Genomic DNA, 25495 nt, shown 5'->3' with positions numbered 1-25495 from the left:
TGCCTCAATTGTTGAAAAAAAAAAAAATCAAATATGGTAAAACATAAACTTACTCGGAGAATGCTTCTGTAAGTTCATGATAAAACCATCACCATCATCCTATTTGTACTATCTATTTGTCACCCACATATTCTCTTTGGAATTCTCTTCATATAGTTCATACAAGCCACACACAGCTTGGCCCAACCATTAAATTCAAGGGACAGTAATTAAGGAACTGTTTCTCTTGCTGTCCTTGTGTTGTTTGTATTCAAGCTTGATTAAGAAAACTTCCAAACAGTAATACTCCATGCTTTACACTCTTTGATCAACTCTTCTCGGTAATGTTTTCCTTTTATTATTTGAAAATTAAAAATTCGTGTTAAGATCTTGCAACATCTCGACGGCCGAGTTTCTCTAAATTAATCTAAAGTCTAGCTAGCTTGTAAAGGGCAACGGCCAACTACTATCAAACAAGGTCCCACGCTCGTGTCCCAGGCTGCGAATGCATAAATCAGACAAAACTTCGGCTTATAATACCTTAATTATGTTCGCATGTGATGAATTCCATAGATGTCACAGATCTTGATGGTAATCAGCATGTATAATCTGTACTTTAATCAATGGCAATGATTCAAAGCTCTCCTCTCTCTAAACAGGAAAGCAGAAAAAGGAAACATGCATCAAAAGCATACAAGTATCTTATGATTAAGGCCAAAAGCATTTGATGCACCCCTTTCCAACTTAAAAGAACAGACATGGTTTTGATTCTCTGCTCTCTTTTTTTTTTCTTTCTCACCGGTAACTTGACCGTTGGTCCTATTTATGGCTTCGTTCATCGTGACTCATGACCCCCCTCAGATTAAATTCTTAAATATTATATATTACAGCATGTGTTTTGATATATAATTAAAGGGTTTGTATTTTTTAAAATAATTTTATGTTTGAAAATATATTAAAATAATTTTTTTTAATTTTTAATATCAGCATCGTAAAATCATATAAAAACACCAGCTAAAATTACTTTTGACAAGCATGTAAAAGCAGAGAAGTTGTGTTACCCCCTCAATCATCCGTTAATTATATATAGTACTGCCCACACCCCATCATATTCGAACGAGTGATTCCTGTCATTGTCTCTCATGTTACATGTTTCATTCTCCCACATGCATGGCCCGACAAGATGTCATTTAGTTTCTGATCAGGTTTTCTATGGTGTAACTAAAGAGAACCGTCCAGATTTTATTGTTAATATGCTCAAATAATAGTAATCAGGATGTTAATGCAATTAATTAAGACTCAATTTAACAATCCCTTCTTAAAAAAGGGATTCAGGCAATCTGAATTGATTGTTCTTCAAGATATTGTGAAAGATCATCAGCCAATTATTCATTTATCAAAATCTGCCAACAATAATCTCATGCCCCATGCTTCATGATTAATGAGGAAAAACTTGTATATTGTACTTCAAAGCACATCAAGGAGTACTTTAAAGGATTTCAGCAGAGTAGACGAATCAATATCCCTAAAATTCTGTATCTTGAAATTATTGGATACATCGTTCTTAGTCAAAGGCATAATTTAAATGGATTTTCTTTTCATTTATGTTGAATTTTTCTGATATATAAATGCATATATAGCTATGATAAAAAGCTAGATGTCACGAATTCATGGCGTAAATCGATAGAAAAACATATAAATTGATTGCTAATAAATATGGGAAAAAAAAAACAACCTACCATCGTATTTGTGGTGTTGTTCCTTGTCATGGTGTATTATACTCTTCTCTATGACTAAATATACATTCACGATCTACATGTTTCAAGAACTTTAATAGCTTGGACCATCGCTAGATCATATCATAGTAATGATGCCCTTGAAATTAGGCACGAGGTCATAAAAAATCCACCGGAAATTGCAGAGTCAGTGCTATATATGCCTAACATGCTATGTTTTTGCACGCGGTATTCATCAATCTAGGGTTTGCTTCTTCTTTTTTTTTTTTTTTTTTTTTTTATCCCCGTTTGTTAAATAGTAAACCATAACACGGCTCTTATAATAACTGGTGTATCCAGAACAGCTGTTCTTAGTACTGCCTTAAAGAAGCGAAGTTCGAAAGTGACCTTGCATTTCCTTGGATTTGCTAGATGCCAAGCCTGCCATTAAACATACCAAAAAATGTTTCATCTTTCTAGTACACACATGAAAGACGCTAAAATCATTTGACTATAACTATCTTCTTACATCGACAATTCATTATTCTATAAAAAAATATCACAAGAATCGGGTAGAAAACATTATTTTATTTTATTTTGATAATGAATTCTTACAATGTGATTGATTTAGTGCACTAGTTTTTCATAAACATTAAGCATATCTAGACTGTTATCATTTTTAAATATCATTTTTCTAGTGTCAATATCAGGCCAGCACCACCATTGAATTAGGGTTTGATAATAGTTACAGGGAGAAGCAAGGGAACAATAATCAATTAAATTCAAGGCAACAGTCTTGAGTTTTGGAGCAAAAATGGTAGGATTAATTCTTGAGAACGATGTATCCCTTTCTGTCTCTTCTTTTCACATCCTTCGGCAGGTTGCTTGCATGATTGGTGAAAACCCAGTTGTTGATCACAGCTAATTAGTTCTCGAATCAAAATAATCACGCTAATTAATGATTAGGCGCAAGGAATTAGTTGTGAATCGTATGTTCAAGACTTGCTTATTGGCGCAAGATGTTATGTTTTCGTCCGTCCTAAATGTTAAGCCAATAGCTAAACGAAGCGTAGAAAAAAAACATGGAGGAGAAGTAGAACACGAATTAGAGAGAGAGAGAGAGAGAGAGAGAGAGAGAGAGAGAGAGAGAGGTTGTTATGGGGCGAGGTCAGTTATCACTAATACAAAGTGGACTCAACAAGTTTAATGGAACGTGAGGGCCCTTTGCTTTTTCTAAATAGAACGGCACTTTCATTAAAGAGAGGAACTTTGAAATGAAAAAGAGAGACTTTACTTGGTGTTGTATGTGATCACAGCTTGGGAATCTATGTACATATATAGGTTCTTTGGCCTCCTAAGTTCGGGAAAAAAAAAAAAAAAAAAAAGAAAATCTGTTGACACACTCACAGACATACACTGATCATCCTAGATATATAATATAGCACATTGTTTTTTTTCCTTTTCCTTTTCCTTTTTTTTTTTTTTTTAATCTTTATGTATGGAAATGCAATAAAGAAAAAGAAAGAGGGGCCGGTTTCTAAAGAAATAATTGCCATATGATGCAATTCGACCTTTGGACAGTCTCCTACTTCTAAAATATTAATAGAAGAGCGTATCTAGATTTATCATGGTGATTCACTTTTAGGTCAAAATGCTTTAAAGTTTCACTATCTAGATTTGGGTATCTAAATCTAGCAAAGGTTATTTCCTTCCAAGTCAATTGCACTAAACCCACCATAGCCCCTCCCTCCAATCCACAGACACGCACCAAAAAACAATTACAATAAAAAGAATTATATGTATAATATTTACTGCCCCACTACTTTATCCAAGGATTAAATTCTCTTGGGTAAAGATCCTAACCGTATGTCTCTTCTTTTGGGAGAAAAAAGAAAGGTCACAATTGCTCAAGTGGCAAAGAGAAAGAACACTACTAGAAGCAAAGACATGGGGTAAGACAAAGCTTGGAATAATATAACCACGAACCTCTGTCTTATATAAAAGAACAGAACAAATTATAATATTTTTTGTGCTCTCGTATTTTACAGTGCGGACATGTTTAAGTCCCTTGTGTCGAGGGCCATGTAATTAATCTAAGCAAGCAAGAAAGGGAAGCAGCTTTCTCTTCAATCTGTGCTCCTCCGTCGCAAACCCAAATATTGGGATGATGCTAAGCTGAGATTACCTTTGCTCGTACCTCAACTCAGTACTCTACATCCTCGCTTCAAATAGATTTTGGGTTCGAGTCTCTTGACATTAGAGACTCCAATGAGTTTGGTGACAAATGCATTCGATATTGGGAATTTATTTACTTGTTTCCAAAAAAAAAACAAAAAAAACAAAAAAAAATTCTAGTACTCCCATAAAAATGGCTCTTCAAGCCGGAAGCCAGTATCAGCAGAACATAATTGCCATGGTGGAGAATAATAACAAAATCCATCACTGTGATTGACGCCGTCGATGAAGAGATCAGGAAGGTCAAACAACTTGTCATCAACATCAGTTGAAGGAGAACTGCTTGACTCTTGTGTGATGTCCATGGCCAAATTATCTGGTAAACTCGAAACGTTAAGCTCGGCATGGCTCAGATCAGCTTCAGCTTCTGCTTCACAGTGTCTTGTTTCGGGGAATGAAGCGGCGGCCGCCTTGGCAGCTGCAGCTTGAATGTCCTTAGGAGACTTGCTGAGTGGACGAGGCAGTTCATCAACCAATTCAGGGAAATTGAGGTAGGCTGAGCCGCCTTTAATGGCTAAGGCGGCTACATCATGGGCTCGAGCAGCCATTTCGGCTGTAGGGTATGTTCCAAGCCATATTCTTGACTTCTTCCTTGGCTCTCTGATCTCACACACCCATTTGCCCCAGCTTCTCATTCTTACTCCTCTGTATGTTGGATGCTTCCCATTATTCTCATTTCTGGTAGTCTTTCGCTTTTTATTACCCTCATTGCCACTTTGCAATTCTTGAGATTTTCTCGATCCTTTTGGATCAGCAATAGAATTCTCTTCTTTTTTTGAGATTCGATCAGTGTATGAAATGGTGGTAGAAAAAGAAGAGGAGGAGGAAGAAGTGGTGGTGGTGGAGGAAGTGGAAGATGAAGTAAGGGAATTGTCTTGGGCATCAATCTCAAGGTTGATATGTTTTTCCATGATGGGGAGGTCTCTATAGCAGCTAGCAAGTTGTGTGGAGCTAAAGAGAAATGTTGAGTGATCGATACATATAGTAGCAAGTGTTTGATAGCTTTGTATGATTACTTCTTTCATTTATTTATATTAAAGTGAAATGCGAAAAAAAAAAATGTAAATATAAAGAAAAAAGAATATAAAGAAAGAAGTTCGTGGGTCCATTACATAAAGGGTCTACAGTTCATCTAATTTGTTGCCCATGTGTAGCAATTCATATAATAATGCATGCTTTCGTGAAGCCCTTCTTGGCTTCTTCTCCATGTCAAATTATACATATAAATAATTTGTTTTTCATGACTCATCCATTTCCATTTCTCATACAAATGCTTGTGTTTTCTTAATCTTCCCTTCTATTTCTCGAGAAGTTGATGGCAGGTGTCACTTTGCTCTCATATACACGATGGATTTAGCATGAATATTTTTCACTGGACCCCTTAAAGGGCCCTCTCTGTTTTTCACCCTAACTCTGCTTCTCGGCTTTTACGGATTTTTATTTGTGTTTTATAGAAGGTGATATAGCCAGGAAGCAGACAACATGAATATCGAAAAAACAAATCAAACTATGATCTTATGCTTTGTTGATATGTCTGCTTCAACTTGACCCAACTTGGTCTCTACACGGCTGACCTCTGCTAGAACACATGCCACGCTGCTTCTACATATATATATAAACATTTCTTCTACCAGAAAACCAATAATTTAATCATGGTGTAGTAGTGGGCAAATTGAGAGAAGTTTGACCTCTGAAGATAGAATATTTGGTTAATTGGAGTTGAATTTCAGAAGCAATAATGGGAGTGTCGAGTTACAAGTTACAGGGAGTGAACAAGTGGGTTCTGCAGGGAGTGGATGAGGACAATCGATGCAGAATACGAACACATGAAATGATGAATTAACAGTAAGAAATCGGTATTTCGAAGATTATTAAATTTTAATCTCCTTGTGCAAACATATGAAAAGAGCTACGAACAAGGATTTCTTGGGTTTTCGACGAATCAAAACGAGCGCAAGTAGTTAAAGAAAAACGCATCGCAATCTCACACATGATGGCTCACATGGTAGGGGTCCAACGCCAGATTTCCTAGCCAATCCGTGTAAGGAATTGTTCTTTTCTCTCAACTTTTTTTAAAGGGTTAAATCCTCGAGACAATTTACAACCTGTATGATGAAAGTGATTGGATGGCCTACATCATTCGGTTGTTATTGTATTAATTCACTGTGATGGGTCGTCTTTCCTTGCTTTAAAAAAAATAAAATTATTATTAATATAAATATCTAACTTAGCTTATTTTAACTAATCATACCAACCTTAAATTGAAATAAAAAAGTTATCTTTTGCTTTCTTCCCATTTCTTTAGCCCCTAGCAGGTTAGCACTTGTTTACTCTAGTTAGCCTGGTTAATTGAAATATTTTATTATATTTATTTATATTTTGAAAGTATATATAAGAACTTATTATAAATTATGTTGTCAAATATAAATTTATATTTATTGGAAAAAATAGTAGAAAACATTAGTAGGGAGAAAACACTTCACACAGTTTAAATATAATCACATTAAATAAAAAAAATTTTCTTCTATCAATTCACTTTTCATGAGTCTTCTTCTCTTTTCTTCTTTATATTATTTTTTTTTTTTTTTTTTCTCTTTCTTACTTGTCTATGTTAATATACATATTTATTAGAATGAAGAGTTATAATTTTTTTTTATATATATATAACTGAAGAGTTAGGATCTAAAAAAGACATCCTTGATATATTTGTTTCTAAAAAGTTATGATATGTTTGAGTATATTTTTTATTATTTTCTTTTTTTATTAATATAATTAATATTAATATGGGTTGGGTTGACCTATTATTGATGACTCAAATACATTTTTTCCCTTCAATTTTATATTTTTATTTTAGTCCCTTTAATAAAATAGGTTCATGTTTTTGTTATTAACCAATAACAACTCTATATATTTTTGTCCAAGAAATCAATACAGAACGTGTCATCCCCAACCAAGTCAACTTATTTACCTATTTTTTTCACAAGTCATCCCAATCCATTGCGTAAATTTTGCAACATGCACGATCGCTAGATTCTTCTAATATCTTAGCTACGCTGAAGTTGAGTTTGGGTGTGTTTGGTTCTATTTTAAAAATATTTTTTGAAAAAATTTAAGTTTTTATATTCTAAATTAATATATTTTTTATATTTTTAAATTATTTTAAAGTATTAATTTTAAAAATATTTTTTTAAAAAATACATTTATTAACATATTTTTTTAAATAAAAAATATTTTAAAAAAACAATCATAACTATAATTCCAAATAAACTAAACATTTCAATTATACAGATGCCATTGTTGATAAACAGTAAAAACCATGTTTTTTCAATGGAGTTAGCTTTTCACATAAAGTTGAAATAGAAAGAGGCCGGTGCATTTTGATTTTAGTACTAATCTTTAAAAAATTGATGGGCATTTCATGTCGTCTTAAATCAAAGAGCCTATGAATGTGTCATGTCATAGATAATATATGGTCCATTGCTTTCACAAATCAAATTTCTATTTTTGTTGATTTTCAGAACTTTCCTTGTCAGTAACTTCTGTCACAACTCAATTCTCGGGCTCATGATGGGACAACACAAATGTAGCATCTGAAGGTGCACTAAGCCTTATAATTTACACATTTAATATTATAAAAATATAAAATAGCGTAGTATTAAATAAAATATTGAAAATTAAAAAATTTAATAAATAAATTAAAATCTATTCTTTCATAAATAATTTAAAATGAATTCAAAATACAATTATTATGTGGAGTATTTATGAATAACAAGTAAAAAATAAACTGATAGCCATGAGGAACAAATGAGGTGTATTGTCTTAAAAAAATAAAAAAAACACAAAACAAAAATCCTGCTATTAAAACTGAACTAAGAACTTAAAAAATATAAATGAAGAGGTGAGTCCAAACATTCAATGAGAGGTATTAATTATAATACATGCTAATATATATTTTAAGATAAGTGAATACATTTATATAAATTAGTATCGAATAAAATAAGTATATCAAGTCTCTAAGGGGTGTAGCGTGGTAGCAAAGAACTTGAGATCTGTATAGCAGGTCTCGAGTTCGAGTCAGGGCGTGCACCTCTTATAAGAGCCTGGGACGGCTCGCGTTTTACTTGTTCACCTGAGCCCATAAAATACGCTTTTCGGGGAGTGGGGTTTCCTCAAATCCAAAAAAAAAAATAATAATAATAATAAATAATAAATATATCAAATATATCATATCAAATGGTATATAAAAGAAGCATGCATGTCAGAATTACATATTCTATTACTGATATCCTACTCGTCAACTAGGGAACATATATATTTATTTTTTAAAATTTAATTTGAACACAAACATATCAAAACACAATCCAAAAATTCATAAAAATTTTGTTATTAATCATAAGGAAACCTACATCTAAATACGTGGATAAATAAAAGTTATCCTCCTTAAACCTAACTTAAATCCCAAGTATTACATTCACAGGTAACTTGAACCAACGTTCTAAGTGGAAAACATTGGATTGATTTTTTTATCACATCTTCACCGAAACAACACTTAAGAGAGGAGCTCTTTGTATTACTTAACTTTTTGAAGATCCTTCTTGGAAACTACCACTAGAAGAGTACGGACAATAGGGCCACCATACATTAACCTTTTACGAAATCATATCCCTTCACCTATTTTCATCCAAAATTCTTAAAAAATTCGAAGCCTAACTTTGGGCCATCTCATATCTAATCTACGCAAGTCATTTTGGTCAATAAAAGCACAAACTTTTTTTCTCAAGTTGATAGCTTTGCACTTTTTTGAAAAACGTTTTACAATAAGTCTATGGAAATTTACTTAATTTAATTGGGATCCTTGGTCAAGTTGCATTTATTGGTGAGATCTTAAAGGTCTGCCTACCGAACGATATATGGGATTACTATAATCTCTTATAAATATATCAATTTAAATATGCATATGACAGCTAATTTTTGATTGAGATTTAGTCCATGAAAGAAATCTTCAGATAAAAAAGTGCTCAAGCAATATTTAAATCAATAAACATAAAAGGGGAGAAAAACAAGAGAGAATTAAAAAGTAATTTTTAGTAAAAAAAAATATATTTTTCTCTCTCGAATCGTATTCAATAATTACAAGTTTGATATCATAAGAATTTTCCAATGTCTTGTCAAGATATCAATCTGATGACTTTTTGAATGGTCAATTAAGAGGTGCATATTACCTGGATGCGCGTCTTAATAATTAATAATTGCTAAAATGAAGTATGAACTACCCTGTTTTAAAGACGGAATGAATCGAGATAATTAACAACGATTTCTCTCCTTAAGACACCAATTAAGATCATATCTTCTTCTTTTTTGTGAAAATTCCCAATATCATTAGCCCATCATTATTCAATACACGAGGCTGCCACCATATATAAGCTTCCAAAATCATTGGAGGAGGAAACTCAATTGATCTGAAGATATATCCCTCACTACCGGGGGAGGAAAAACCTGAGCATACAAGACTGACAAATTCTTGAACAAGAACCATCTTCATCAGACAATTACGTTCCATTTGCACTCCAGCAGAACAAGGTACAGTCTGACATAAACAAGTAGCAGGCATGTTAAAATCATTACCCATCATCGTCACCTTACGTCTGCAATTTGCTTTGCCATAAATAAACAATCAAATGCGTCCATGGTTGATGTCAGTGACCAGTACTGGGCTCCATGCACGACCATTTCAGAAATCTCAATTATTGAATTCTTGGTTGCATTCTCATGCTGGGGGTTTAAAAGAACACATGCTTTGGTTAGGGCATTATACAATATGAACACCAAGAAGATGGAGTACGAGATCTAATAATGTTTAAAACCGACAACTCGATTAATTCATTCAACACGCACACGTATAACAAAACATACCTAACACCAAAAAAATAAAAAATAAAAAATCCCCACTCACCCATAGAAAAAACGTTTTGGCGTGGTCGTCTCAAGACTCAAGTTGACTGCTTCCATATGCCTGATGATTGTCTGAACCACCGAACTCAAATCTTGCTGCCGGCTGCAACCGAAGCCCCCGATGGAGCGAGCTCGGTTGAGCCAACTTGCTGAGACATAAAATTTATGACCAAACCAAAAGGTTTTTTTTTTGTGCGTGTTCGGTATGTTTTGATATACGTGTCCCTGTTCATTTATTCGTCAAAGAAAGTCCCAAAGAGATTTTAGACAAATGACGGAATTATTTTTTAAAGAAAAGAAATTGATTATGTTTGCTTTAGAAAAAAAGTTGTATACAGGTATGCTGACAATGACGCTGTCTGGATTGCATTTAGGATTGTAAGAGTCAAGAGATATAAGCAGAAGCATCAAGTGAGACTTGTGTTTTTCAATATGGAAAATTTGATAAAAAAACACCCTTTTCCTGTTTTCTATAAAATTTAAATTAGAAAAAAATGTTTCGAGAAAACAAATCTCATTTTAAACTACTTAATGTATTCTCTATAATTTTCGCTTTCCTAGAATTTTTTTTCTTAAGAACTGAAAAATATTCCACAAGTAAACATGATCTAAATGTTTCTCGCATCCCTCCTGCGAAATATCAGAAAGCAAATACAGGCAACAAAACAACTTGTTAGCTTAGGGCTGTGACTCGAAACTTTACAGCAGTTTATGCCTTCAAAGTAGATGCATATCATGAACAATTGAAGGAAGCAAACATGCCGCGAGATGATGGCAAATCCCTTAGAAGCAGGATTTAGGCAATTTAAATAATAGTGAAGATTAGTGAAATATCTTGACAACAGGACCAAAATGACGAAACCAGGGAAACAGATATACGAAAAGCGCAACCAGGAGTGCTCCTCTCTCCGCACTGGCATGCATGCCAAGATTAAATAAACTAAGAAAACAAAATTTAAAGAAGATCCCACCAGTCTTTCGCTAGTTGGTCTCACAAATTCATTTCCAGACATAACAAAAACAAGCCAACACTTTATTATTTGAGGGGAAGATATCCAGAATTCACTCTCTTGATCACAAATAAGTTGCAACTCCGCAACTGCATAGCACATGATTTGATTGGGCAAGATGTTGATAATTATGACAAGCCAACATTTTGGGATAGTACACGCAATAAATCATCTATGAATCTTTTTATGTCTATTATGAATATTGGTACATCTTAATTTTATTGTCAAAAACTTGAGACTAACCGGAGATAGATAACACAAACCATAAATACACAGTATATAGTGAGGGTAAAGAGTCTAACTAGAAACACTACAGATTATAAATCGATTATAATTAACTCCAGAAGACAAATATGTAGAACAAATTATGTCTTCACACTTCAGATTATAAATCGATGCTAACCCATCGTTGCAGAATTCAGCTTGACAGAGAAACAGTAATATATGGCTTACTGTTGGGTACACTGCGCTCAGGACGTGGATGGTTCTTCATCCTCATCATATGCCTCCTGCTGCTGGTGCTGCCTTTTCTCCTCCTCCATATTGACATCATGCATAATTGTCTCTTCGCACTGCTGAGGGGGGAATAGACTCCCAGAGTCAGGGAACTCCACATAAAACGGATATAAGGCTTGCCCTTCATGAAGGGCCTGTGATAATGTGGCATTCCTTCATCATTAATTGCTTTGTAGTGACCTGAATTCAGAAGGATGTCAAGTGATCAAGAGTGAGGAGCTAAGAATGAAATTTACAATGAACACCAGGTTTTATGATCTCGCCAGGATTTGATTGGATAAGAAGCTGCCGACCATCAAGATGAGTAAGGGAAAACTGATGCCCACAAAGAGACTCTGTTAAACTGATAGTGCGTTTCACATAGAGATCATCCAATTTCCGTTCAAAATTGGGGTGCTCTTTCAATTGCAGTACAACTACAACATCCCCTTGTAATTGAGTCAGGCTGCAAACATGATGAAAAATAAGATTTTGTTTAATGCAATTGCATAAGAGAAAATTCTGTTAAACTATAGACATTATTGGAACAACATAGAACTAAAAATTATTTTGAAGTCTAATGGCAAGAATTAAATTGCAGATCAACCCACTATCTTAAAATGCATTCGCAAAATTGATTCTGAAGGGCCGCAACCGCATCAATGTGGGCATTCAGAAAATTGATAATAAAATGTGCCAACTCTTGCACCAGTTAGCAGGAACAGAAAACAAAAACCTCAAGAATGCTGGTTCTTGGAACTCTTAAAAACTGAAATCTTGTCCAAGGTATGGTACCCCCCCCCCCCAAAAAAAAAAAAAAAAAAAAAAAAGCATATCTTTTCTTTCCATCTTTCATATTTAATAAAAAATGCAATCTGACTTTACTTACAGCTTCATCAGCTTGACCTTCAAAAACCATTTTCTGGCCATGTTGCATTCCCTTCTCAACATGCACCTCCAGCACCATCTTTTCTTGTGTCACCCTGTTCCCTCTGCATAGGGGGCATTTATCCTTCTCACTAATGAGCTCACCTGCAACCATGATAGATGCATTTCAGAATGGAAATAGAGCAAAAATGAAGAAAGGGGAAGAAATCTGTTTCAGTTAATAACCTGAACCTCCGCATTCAGGACACACATGCTGCTGCATTTGTTGGACCATGCCCAATCCGATCTGTTGAATTGGAACTTTCATTCCGGAATCTTGGCAGCCATGACATGTACCAGAGGCGCCACTCTTTGAACCTTTCCTGAAATATTAGCTTACATATAAAAACAAAAGTCCATCCACCTACACACTAGACAAAAAGGTTTAAAACAAACCCAGGCTGGTATAAAAAAAAAACAGGGTGGTGAGGCATGAAGAAAAATACAGCCAATCTCATCAATGAAACTGCAACTTGCAAATTATTAAAATAGAACTTGTGAGGGCCACACAGGCAAAAACAACTTTCTAGCGAACTAATAAAGTTAAAGTAAATCCTAGAGGGTGTAGCTCAACTAGTCAGGTCCTAGGTTTGCTCTTTAGAGGTCAGCAATTCAAGTCCCACAAACCTCAGGGCCTCTTGAGACTTACATGGCCGTTAACTTCAGGGCCCGTAGGATTAGTCGAGGTACGCGCAACCTGACCCGGACACTCACGTTAATAAAAAAATAAAAAAATAAAGTTAAGGTAAAAGAACATACCCTTTACATTTGGAACACAAAATGTTTCTAGAAAGAGAGTTTCATGGATGTTCCATTGTACAAGTCCTCTAAGGAAACCCTCAGAGAGTGCACTCCATCTTCACCTTGCTTCAGCCTTCTTCCTATTGAGCTGCCACCACCTGAAAAATACAGATACTTGAGAACCTTTATCTAAGAAAATTAGTCAATAAAAAGCAAAATGCATCAAGGAGTCTCTCAGCCTCACCGCCAAAACCACCTCTGCTAAAAAATGATTTAAAAAGATCAAATGGACTATGACCACCACCACCTCCTCCCATTCCCTCCTTGAGTGCATCTACACCATATTGATCATAAATTTCTCTTTTATCTGGATCACTAAGGACTTCATAAGCTTGAGATAACTCCTTGAACCGGTAAAAAATGATCAATAGATGAGCATCAGAAGGCACATATAAACAGACTAGATCAATCACACTATGCTAATGAACACCTTTACTTTCAGATTTTGCAACAATAGCACTAGAAGTTGATAAATAGATGATTGTAACAAAACACAAACCATTGCAAACTTGTTAGCACTGTGTTTTTATCTTGATGATTAAGGAAATTCAACACCCAGAGATCCCTGGATGGTCTTCAACCAAATTTTTAATCTTTACATGTCACATATTTCTTGTACATGGATCGTAGACATTCAGACTTTCCTAAAGTGAAATCGATATTTTCGCAACCTAGTTTTAGTTATAATACGAAATAAAAGTTATGACTTCCTAAAAGTAAATAGCATCCACCACCATAGCAAACAAGCACCCAGAGGTTTAAAAAGAAAGAACTGAAAAACCATGACAGCAACTATTCATTTAGAATCATCATGATGTGATTGACAAGTCATGACTCCAATGCACCTATGCCTCGGCCAGACGCAGATGTTAGCGCCTCAAGCACTTGGCTACCAAGCACAACTTAAATATGGTTCAGAGCCGAATGGGCATCACATACTCCTTACACAACTCAAATAAAGCGGTTTTTAATAAACTACCTTTTCAGGATCTCCACCTTTATCAGGATGATTCTTTATGGCAGCTTTCCTATAAGCCCTCTTCAGTTCATCTTGACTTGCACTTTTTGACACGCCAAGAACCTCGTAATACTTGGTGTTTTTACACATCCTTGGAACACTACGCCCATACATGATTACAACACCTCAACAATGCTGTTCCAAAGCTAGGTCAAGTCAGGACATCAAGAATAATCATCCACACATGAAATCATCAAACTCTAGCCTAACATAAAAAAACTCACCTTTCGAGGGAGAAAAAAATAAAGGCCAAGCCCTCACCAATTAGCGATACTTAATCGTGCGCGCAGAAAAACACATGTATGCGCTATAAACCTTGCACTTCAATAGTACACTCCAATCACTTTCAGTTGCCAATATCTTTTAGACATCAGAACTTAAAGTTCTCTAACTAATACACAAAATTAATAACTCTAATTAGCCAAAACTTAACAAAATTAACAGAAATAAACCCTCTTTTTAGCTCGAAATTTGCTGTGCTGCACTCAAAATTGCTGCTTTTGTTACTGAATGCAAACAATCTATCCTCGGTTAGCCAAAACTTAACAAAATTAACCCCCTTTTTTAGCTCGAAATTCATTGTGCTGCATTCAAAATTACTGCTTTTGTTACTGAATGCAAACAATCTAGCCTCGATTAGCCAAAACTAACCATTAACAAAACCCAAACAACAACACAAAAATAACAACTTTATAACTTTCCAGCATCGGAAATCAGAAATTGAGACACGAAACGACAGAATCGATTATCACAAAACAAATATTCAACTAGAACAGATCAAAAGAAAAGAAAAGAAAAGAAAAGAAAAGAAGATTGTAGATAAATTATAAATTACCAGTTAAACGCAAGAGGACGTTGTCGCTTCGTTTACTTCAGGTAGAGAGAGAAAGTGGAAGGAGTTGAGCGAAAGAGAGGGGAATTTATAAGGTCCCTCGCTAGAGTCGTTGCTACTTCCTCTTCTTCTCTCCTTACGAATCGCAGAGCTTTTTAACTTCTCTCTCCATGTGTTGCTGATGCTGGCTGCTACAACAAAGAACTTGGGAAACCGGAAAAGACCGGGGGCGAGGGAAGTCGTTAATTTATAACTAGTGTTTCCTTTCTAGAATAGGATGGCAATGTTGGCACGCGGGAAGATAATTATGAAGAAAGCTAAAACTTTTATCTTTTTATTGTTCACCAAAACTGAGATAATTATGTTGTTGAGGTTGTAATTATCTTTTTCATTGGATATATTTTATATTAAAAGAATAATTGAAGATATAATAATTTGTTTGGGTTTTTTGGGCTGTAGAATATACTGATTAGCTATTTAGGGTATATAATTTTAATTTTTGAATTGAAAGTTTTTTTTATCTTTTATTTTTATTGAAACAATTTAAATATAATTTTAAAATTTTAAATAGCCAACCTGATTTTTGAGACAGGTAGAGAGAAAAAAAAAAAACAAAAGAAAAGTGGATTTGAAATTTTTGTCAAACTCAATATCCACGAATCTGGCATGCTAACCAGACCCAATCCACCGTGAATCTGTCAAGCATGTCGAAACTCACTTAAAACTTGAGAAACATCGTTTATTATTATTATTAGATTTGAAAAAAATATTATTACAATCGAAAAGAACTATAAATTCTTTCTAGAATAGGGTTGTGTTTGTATTTGATCAAGTGTGAAGTCTCATTATAAGACTTTCATGGATGGTATAATACATATGTTTTTTTGAAAGTTATTTTTGAAATATATTAAAATTTAAACTAAAGTTATTACTTTAAGTGCCTTTAATTTTAACCATAACTCAAAAAAAAAAAAAAAAAAAAAACTCAAAACGCATAAATAAACAAACAAGATATTTTGTGTTTTTTTTTTTAAATTAAAAACCTGTTCAATTTTCTTGTATCAACCCAATCCAACTCATGACTTAGATTTTGAGTCAAATTAATTTTGTATTGAGTTTTATAACTAAGATAAAGACACAGATTCAAGAGTCTGATTAGAGATAGATGTGTGTCATCGCAGCCGTTGGATGGGAAATATCGGACGGTTTTTGTGTGGAGTGCTTGGACTGGAAGGCTGCTTGTAACAAGGGAAAAGTTTTGAGTTTGTAGGTCGTGTCTTAAGGTCGGGAAGCAACGCTGTCGTTTGGGTTCCAAACGCTACGAGATGCAAGTTCCCGAGCATACATTAATTCCTAATGAAGATGCACCACATTATGTAATGAGCGTCATCCATCTTGATTTTCTTTCTATCTTCTTTGAGTTAGATACATTATGCTTTTTTATTTTATTTATAGAATTAATACCGTAAATTAATTTCTCCTCAAATGACTCTTCTTTCATTAAAAGTAAAATCTCCAGGCCTTTAAAGTAAGTCTTGGTAGTATTTTACTTTGAAGATTTAATTTGTTCCAAAGCTGGCTAGATTAATATCTTGTAAATAAATAAATAAATAAAACACTCTTGTTTTGATAAAAAATATTGACTTGCACTGGTACAGTTACATAATAACTTGCACCCTTTTACAAATCATTTCTCGAACTCGAGGTGATACCACAATTAATTTTGAGAGGTCGTATATATAAACATTTGAACTTTTCCTGTCTAATCTTATTTGTTTTTCTTCCAAGTTATTGGTGTGAAACTTAATATTCTATGACATTAATCATCTATCCAATACCTTTTATAACGAAGACCTTAATAAAATTGACTCGCTAGCAATCAAATATAGAATGTAACTGTTGGAGGAAAATTATATGAACAACAACAAAAAGAAATAGAGGCAAAATTAAAGAATAAAAAGAATGTTCGAAAGGAAGGAATATTTTATTAAATGTTTTTTCTTTTATGTATTTTTTTTCTTTATTACACTTATATTTTATACTTCCGATTACAAGTTTCTTTATAGGTCTAAAGTTCAAGACAATTAAGGAATATTAAACTAACTAAAAAAAACCTTATTCTAAACAGAAAAAATAATTTTACAGACTTAACTGGTCGATTATTTCTAAATTGATTGACTGATTTATTTAATTTAACCGATCAATTAGTTCCAACTATTAGAACGGTTCTTTGTTTTTCAGAAAAAAACTAAACATCATGTTTATTTTCAACGTTAACTTGATCAAACAATGTCCATCACCTAACTCTTCACAATCTCTGTTTAATCCATTATTGTTCATCTACTGTGTGGAACGACTTTCATTTATTTGTGAATGTGATGTCAATGTTTCGGACTCGTTCATCTTATTCTCTGATTGTCCCATAGCCATGTGAACTTGTCTCAAATTAAAACTTTAAAATGAATTGTTAATTAATCACGATTAAGTTATGGTCTTTCTTTAACTATCAAAATTTTCAAGTTGATCATTTTTATGTCTGATGTCTAGAGACTTGTCTGTTTTTATAAAAGTAAACTCTATCAGGTAATGCAATCACCCACGTGGTTTGCTCATCTTTAGGTTCAGGATCTCTGTCAAATTGATCACTTTGGCCACGAGTCACAGTACGTATTCTACAATGGAGAACAAGAACAAGTTCTGCGATTCATGAGCTCCAGCGGACTTGGTATGCTTCTTGTTTTTATTTTGGACAAGATTGGACAGTTAATTTTGAGCGGTCGGCTTCCCCTATCTAATCCTTTTTTCTCCTATGTTCTTCGGGTGAAATGCGCCTGGATACTTGCCTAGCTAGTGTGAAACTTAATATTCTATGACATTAGTCCTCTATTCACTCCCTTATAATCAATCACTGATGAAGCTCTTAAACGAATTGACTTGCTAGTAATCAACTATAAAACCTGCCAACAACTTGATCTAATTAAAAAATTCCTTCCAGCTCTCCACAATCTTTGTTTAATCGATTATTGTTCATCTGCTCTGGGAAACGAATTTTTTTTATCTGTCAATCTTTCAGACCTTTTCATTTTATTCTCTGATTATCCTATAGCCCTGTGAACTTGGCTTAGGATGACTTTAAAATTACTTGTTAATTAATCTCTATAGCCATGTGAACTTGTTTCAACTGGACCTTAAAATGACTTGTTAGTTAATCAATGTTTAAGCTATGGTCTTTTTTAACTGTCAAAATTTTCAAGTTGATCATTTTATTAGTCTAAAGATAATTTTATGTGGACGGAAAAATTCCAAAGGTAAAACTGTGGAATAAATTTGTCTTTTTGTGTACTGACCGTCGAAGAAATTGCCCTGCGTTTGCTTGGATCGGGAGAAAAAAGGGAAGGAGGTTAGAAATTTACAATCGATGCAACAGTATACTTCAGTTGACTGGAGGTCAATAGCCAATAGTCTAACTTACGCTTATCTATTAGGTTCTCCAAATGGGTCGGTCTTGGTTCTTTCGGTGCTTATCTTTTTATATGGTATAAAGTGATTCTTTATTAAAGTGAAATATAAGAAATTTAAAATGACTTGTTAATTAATCCCTGTAGCCATGTGAACTTGTTTCAACTGGACCTTAAAATTACTTGTTAATTAATGACGAGTAAGTTATGGTCTTTTTTAACTGTCAAAATTTTCAAGTTGATCATTTTATTAGTCTAATGTCTACATCTGTCAATTTTCTATATGAGTAAACTCTATCAGGCAATGCTATCACCAATTTAGTTTGCTCATCCTTCTGTTCAGGCTTTCTGTCTAATTGATCCCTTTGGCCACGATTCACATTAAGTATTCTGAAAAGGAGAAGAAGAAAGAGAAGTGCGATTCTATGAGCCCCGGAGGACATGGTATGCTTCTTATTCATATTTTGGAACTCTTTTCTTTCGGTTTGTTGTTAGTGATCTGTCATGTATATGATGCGTTTTACTTTTGTATATCATGACCTACAAAAGGTGATCCTATCATACAAGAATTCTGATATGCATGCCGCTGGTTTCTCGTTAATCATAGATGTGTTTTCAGCCTCCAAAATGTTTCCTTTACTTTTTCAGGAGTCAAAAGATCCGAAAGAGATCTACCTCCAATGCATTACTCCCTTAAGATAGAGTCATTCTCCTTACTTTTGAAGACAAAATTCTCCCTATTGTCATAATCCAATTTTTTACCCATTTATTTTAATTTTAATTATTATTACTATTATTATTATTCACTAAAAATTGATAAAAAAAAAATTAAAAAATGATGATGAAAAACAAATAAATAAAGAATAAATTAAAATTCGAGTTAAGGGCATCATAATTGGAAGTTTTGGGATTTAATTAAACTTTGAATTAGTTTTATTAATCAAATCAAGAGCTTAATTGAAGAATTGATAAGTTTTGAGACTTACTTGAACTTGGAATTAGTTTGATTTATGAAATCAAGGGCTTAATTGAAAAAATACTAAAGTTTGGGGTGATTTGGGTTAAAACTGCAAGAAATTCAAGTCTAAGGATCATTTTGTAAATGTTGCTAAAATCCAGGGGTCCAATTAGAGTTTATCCAGAGAGCTTGAGTACAAAACTTTCAAAACTTCAAGGACCAAAACGCAAATGGCCATTAACATCAAACAACGTCGTTTCAAACAGAACCACTTGTCTTCTTCCGCTCATCAAACCAGAGAAACAGACGCCCTTGCCATCACTACTCTTGCAATAATGGTCTTGGGTGTCTTCATTATTAAGGAAAAAGCATGCCATTCTCCGACTATAAAAGCCAAATAAGGGATGTGCACCGATGGGGGAGGATACAAAAAAAAAAAAGGAACACAGGGGGGATGAAAAAAAGACATGAATGAAGAAAAAAAAAGAAGAGAGAAGGCAAACGAGACAGAAACAAGGGAAGAAAAACCAGAGAAAAAGCCAGCGTACCCCAGCTTCACCTTCGTCTTCAAAGCACAAAAACAGTAGGCAAACGAAAAATAAGAGACTAGAACACAGACAAAAGAAATGAGACAGAGGATGGACGAGCATAAAAACCAGAGGACAAAACACGAAAAAAAAAACCATTAGAGAGAGAGGAAAACCTAGGAAATAAACACACAAAGAGAACAACCCAGAAGGACAAACCAGAATAACAGGACTATTGTTCCCCTATTTCTTCTCAAAGAAACAGAGGAACAAGTAAGAACCAGAGAAGACAGGGATGAAAGAGAAAGAAAAAACACGAGGAAGAAGGACTAGGGAGCACATAACAGAGGAAACTAGAGGAGAAAGCAAATAAAAAACAAAAAGGAAGAGAAGAGAATCTTCCAAAGCCAATGTTATTCCCAGTTTTTCGCATCCAGCAACGCCTGCAGATTAGGTAAGTTTTGTGTTCCCTCCTCTTCCATTTTGCATTACAAAGTCACTATACAGCTTGAATTTAATTAAGCCTTCATTGTGCACACACATATTGCGTGTGCCTCCTTCTGGCCAGTCGGGTCACTGCTTCAGCCAGTGACTCCACTAGGCCTGCTTGGTCCATCCCAGCCACATGGGTTGAGCTGGACCCAACCTAAAAAAAAAAAAAGAAAAAAAAAGAAAAAAAAAGAAAATAAAATATATAATATATATATATATAGAAAATAAGTAAAAAGTATATGTATGTATAAAAATAAATCTATTTTATTTTTTCATTGATACTAGAGACAAAAATAAAAATACTGAGTTAAATTTATAGCTACGTAATATTTACCAACACTAGAGTTGGACATATCCGTAGTTGAATATCCACTGGTACCAGAGTCAGGAATATTACAAGTAAACCACCAGAATGTTAGCAATTTATGACAAAATCAGCAATGCAGCTTGCCTCAGGCAGGATATTTAAGGAGTGATAATATCTTTTCTTTTGCGTAACCAGTCTCGTATCATAAAATCTTTGTTAACCAGTCAGGGTTCCTAGTGACCATAATACTAGGTGAATACTCCTTAAACAAGACCATTTCCCATCAAAAAATAGGATGCCAGAAATATATTCTTTTCCATGAAAATTTTTAAGGTCGTTGCGATGTTGGGTGTGACACCTGTTGAGGAAATATTAAGCAGCACCGGATTTGCACTAGGATGTTGTCCATAGCCTCGATGCTGGAGTTGAGGGTAGTGAGGGGCTGTATGGCCGAATGTTTGGCACAATCAGCAGCGTGGATTTTACCCTCTATTGCGCTGCCAATTGCCTTGCCAGTTGCCTTACCTACCATCACTATTGAAGAAGCTAGGGAGGTTGCGAAAATCAGGTTTGGATAGAGCAAACATGTGCCCTCTGTTGTTGAATTGGTTGGGGCACCATCCTTCATGGAAATGGCCTCCTCTATAGTGGCCAAAATTGCCAGGAGACTGGCAGTGAGAAAAGAAGACTGTAAGAGGGGTGTTGGGCGTGGGTAGCAGAGGTGTATTGATGACAGCATACCCTATGGATGAAAGGGGCGTTTTGTGAAGGAATTCATGTGTTAGAAGATGACTATGAAGATCAGCATACGAGAGAGGCTCTGCTTTGGTCACAAGACTTGTTATTAAGTCTTTAAACTCTCTTTAAAGGCCACGAAACACATATAAGTTGAAATCCTCCAGCGATATCGGCCAGCCATTAGCAGCTAATTCATCAAATAAGGCCTTAGCTTTTTGCATAAATTGAGTTACTGACTAATCACCTTGTCGAAGAGCTTAAAGAGAGCCATGAAGTTGCATAATAAGCGAATTGGATGTGGAAGTTAGAGCTTACTCAAGTGTGCGCCAAACAGAACTTGAAGTTTGGCAGTTAACAAGATGGAGAACTTCCATAGATAGAGAAGAAAGTAGAGCACTTAGATTGAGTTGGTCTTGTTGTTTCCAATGAAGAAAGAACTGATTTACCTGAAGAGATGTACCATCAGCAGTGTTGTTATCCATTTTTGGGTTCCCACACAAAAATGAGCAAATACAAAAAAATATATAATAATAATATTCGGAAAAAATCCAAAAAATAATAAGAGCGAGAAAAGGATGCTGGAATACCGAAAATGGCCAAAAATTGGTCGAGGAGGTTCAAAAATGCAAAATGTTAAAATTTGATAGTATGTTGTTGATTGATGAGAGTCCTGTTGACAACAAAAGTTCAATTTTGAAAAAAAAACTATATTTAAAAATCAAATGTTTTGGACTCAATTAAATTTTATCAAAGGTTTAATTGAATTTATGGAGGGTTTGATTGCAAGAAAAATTTATTTAGATTTTTATTGGAAGAAATTAAAGTTCTAGAGTCAAATTATAATTTTTAAAGATTTATTTAGTCAAATCAGGGGCTTAATTTCATAATTATTGAAGTTTGATGGCTAATCAAGGACTTAATTGAAACAATCCGAAACCAAGGACTAAACCAGAAAAGACGCTAAAATCAAGGGAGCCAATTGCAATTCATCCGGGGGCTTGATTACAAAATTGTCAAAACAGCCAAGGACCGAATCTAAAATATCTTCAAAGCAGCCGTTTCAGCAGACAGGAACCGCAAGAAGAAAATGCCGCAGATTGCTTGATTGCTTCAGTTGTGGGACCGTTACCGAACGTCTTTAATATAAAAGAAAAAACGCATGCAGTTTTGGCTATAAAAGCAGAGAAAAAGAACGAGGCAGAGGAGAGGAAGAAAGGAGAGAGGAGAGGTGACAGTGAGGAGAAAGAAAAGGAGGAGGAGGAACGGGACAACAAAGAAAAAACCAGAGGAAACAACAGGAGGAGAGGAAGCAGTGTTGGTGGAACAGCCCTTGCACACTGTCATCTTCGTCTGCAACCGCGAAGCCGCCACTGTGAACCAACTAGAGCAGCAGCACCACCACGAAGCCAGTGCAGAGAGGGGAGAACGTTGAAGGAGGGAGAAAAATATGACATAGAGAGGGAAATAAAAAAGAACAAGGCAGAAACACAGCAAAAAAAAAAAGAACGAGACAGTGAGGAGAACGAGAGAGGAGAAAGAAGAAGAGTAAGGGAGAGCAGGGCAGAAAGAAAACGGGGAAAATAAGGGAGGAAAGTACGAGACAGAGAGGGGAGAAAAAGAGAGAACGAAGAGAAGATAGATAGAACAGAGGGGGAAGAAAAAGAGGGAAGCAGTGCGAGCAGGACAGGAGAAAACCAAGAGAAGGAAAGAGGAGTAAAACAGAGAGGAACAGATATATAAAAAGAAAAGAAAAGAAACCGAGAGACAGAAGAGAAAGCAGAAGGGAGAGACAAAGGAATAGAGGAGGAGCAGAGAAGGGGGAGGAGGAGAAAACGAGAGAGACAGGGCAGAAGGGATAGGAAAGGAAAACAGGGAAACCAGTTGAACCAGAAGCTACAAACGAAAAGAAGAAATAGAGGTCGCATGCTGTTGCTTTCGTTGCTTCCAGGTAAGCTTCTCCAACTTTTCAGATAATGCACAAACACTGTGTACTTGAAGATTAATTACACCATGACTGTAGCTGGCGTGCGTGAATTGTTCACGCACGCTTGCGGGTAGAAACCAGCTGGGTCCAGCCCTGCCACATGGGCCGGGCTGGGCCTAGCTCGGGAAAAAAAATATTCAAAAATTATTTTAAAAATATGTGATTTTCCGCAATTTTTTACTGTATTTTTTATTAATATTAGTTTGTATTTTTAGATTGTAAAGATACAAATTTGGTATTACAATACCTGGTTTTTGTCAAAACAAAAAAAAAATGAAAAAAATATGTTTTTATACATACAACCAAGTCTCTCAAAAAAATAAAAAATCATATTGTATTTTCATACAACAAATAAAATTTCAAAAAATATGTATTAGCATGCATTTTGACTTTAATAACCAGTTTATTAAAGTCATGAGAACAAGGCCAATATTTCAAAAATTTCAAAAAAATTTATTTTGTTTTTTTTTTAATATCTAGGGTTATGAACTTATATGTAAGATGTATTCTAGATATTAAATTTTTTTTGTTGAGGTTAGAACGATTAGGTTTTTACCCGATAAGACAAGGACCTCCTTACCGAGGAGAACTTTTCTTAAATCATAAACAAACCAACAACTAGAAAACACGACAAGACCTTAGATTTTATCAGACAATAAAACAATGTAGCCTATCTTAGGTAGAGCGTATTTGGGGTGCTAATATCTTCTCTTTACGTAACCAGTCCCCATATTTTTTATTGATAAGAGAAAATAATTCCTTGTCTCCTAATATTTTCCAAATAGATAGAAGATAACACATTTTGAGGTTGGATGTTTTCGCCGTGACGCCGCACACGTGAGACAGAATGACGACTCCGCTGGGGATCTTGTGGACTAAGCTTTGTTTTTATTTGATAACTGTGTTTTGTTTGGTTTGCGTGTTTTCTGTTAATAAGCTTATTTTATTTTATTTATTTATTTTACATGCTTTAATTTCTGTACATTTATGTTCATGCATTGTATAGAACTGCCCCATACATCACATGCTTTAATTTTTTGGAAAGCACACACAAGCTTCTAAGTTAAGTGGAGAATTAATGATATGCCCTATAACTATTGGTCAGGGTTCAGATGTGTGAAACATCCAACTTATATCCGAGTGCCTGCTTGGTAATAATGGGCATACGTGTCTTAACTATTCCTTGCAATGCCCCTACACTGTCTTTATGAAGATCGTCACTAGGCAGATACGAAACCTTTTTTGAGACTAGATAATCAACCTATCATTTGTCTCACTTAATGAATAGAACCTATCCTTAGATAAATAGAACAAAATCAACATCACGTCATGAGCTCATGGTCAGAGCCAGTTCTTCTAGAAGCGATGATGAAGTGTCATTAGATGCCGAACAAGAAGAGACACTTGCAACGACTCACGATGTTATCTCTTCCAGTGTGGTTCTACAATGAAGAGGCGGTGTTCCTTCACAATGGGATCAATTCACACGCAAGTACAAGGCACATTGAAAGGAGGACCTTTCAATGTAAGTTTGTTTCGGAGTTTGTATTGATTTGAGTTTTTTTTTTCTTTAAATGTAATTTGTGAATAATTAATTAATATATTTTTTTAATTTTATAGATTTTTATTTTCATAAACATTGAGTCCGTTCTAGTTATAATATCGGCATTTAAATGATTGATGGGATGGAGTGATAATTTTATATGGACGGGAAAATTCCATTGATAAAACTGCAAAATATTATAGTGGTTTGGAAAATTTTGTCTTTTTGTGTACTGGCCGTCGAAGAAATTGCCCTGCGTTTGCTTGGATCGGGAGAAAAAAGGGAAGGAGTTTAGAAATTTACAATCGATGCAACAGTATACTTCAGTTGACTGGAGGTCAATAGCCAATAGTCTAACTTAAGCTTATCTGTTAGGTTCTCCAAATGGGTCGGTCTTGGTTCTGTCGGTGCTTGTCTTTTTATATGGTATAAAGTGATTCTTTATTAAAGTGAAATATAAGAAATTTAAAATGACTTGTTAATTAATCCCTGTAGCCATGTGAACTTGTTTATTAATCACGACT

The 25495-nt window shown here is 34.7% G+C and overlaps 1 protein-coding gene, 1 long non-coding RNA gene and 1 pseudogene across 2 annotated transcripts; 1 reads left to right on the top strand and 2 right to left on the bottom strand.

The window, feature by feature from the left end:
- Positions 1–3572: 3572 nt before the first annotated feature.
- Positions 3573–4933, bottom strand: LOC118041936 (ethylene-responsive transcription factor ERF039). Its single transcript, XM_035049445.2, has one exon. The coding sequence runs from the start codon at positions 4838–4840 to the stop codon at positions 4046–4048; it is 795 nt and encodes a 264-aa protein (XP_034905336.1). The 5' UTR covers positions 4841–4933; the 3' UTR covers positions 3573–4045.
- Positions 4934–11043: 6110 nt separating this feature from the next.
- LOC118041389 (dnaJ protein homolog 2-like) lies at positions 11044–15312 on the bottom strand (annotated as a pseudogene).
- A 3256-nt stretch (positions 15313–18568) lies between these two features.
- On the top strand, positions 18569–20111 carry LOC140954477 (uncharacterized). Its single transcript, XR_012167742.1, has 2 exons — positions 18569–18866; positions 19071–20111. It is a non-coding gene; the product is annotated as an uncharacterized lncRNA (long non-coding RNA).
- The last annotated feature ends 5384 nt before the right edge of the window (positions 20112–25495 follow it).

The sequence above is a fragment of the Populus alba genome, chromosome 14 (assembly GCF_005239225.2).
Source record: "Populus alba chromosome 14, ASM523922v2, whole genome shotgun sequence".
Taxonomy (NCBI): Eukaryota; Viridiplantae; Streptophyta; class Magnoliopsida; order Malpighiales; family Salicaceae; genus Populus; species Populus alba.
This window is presented reverse-complemented; position numbering and strand designations above follow the sequence as displayed.

Bases quoted from the DNA above. Each gene is read 5' to 3' on its own strand.
- LOC118041936 (XM_035049445.2), bottom strand. From the start codon at position 4,840: ATGGAAAAACATATCAACCTTGAGATTGATGCCCAAGACAATTCCCTT.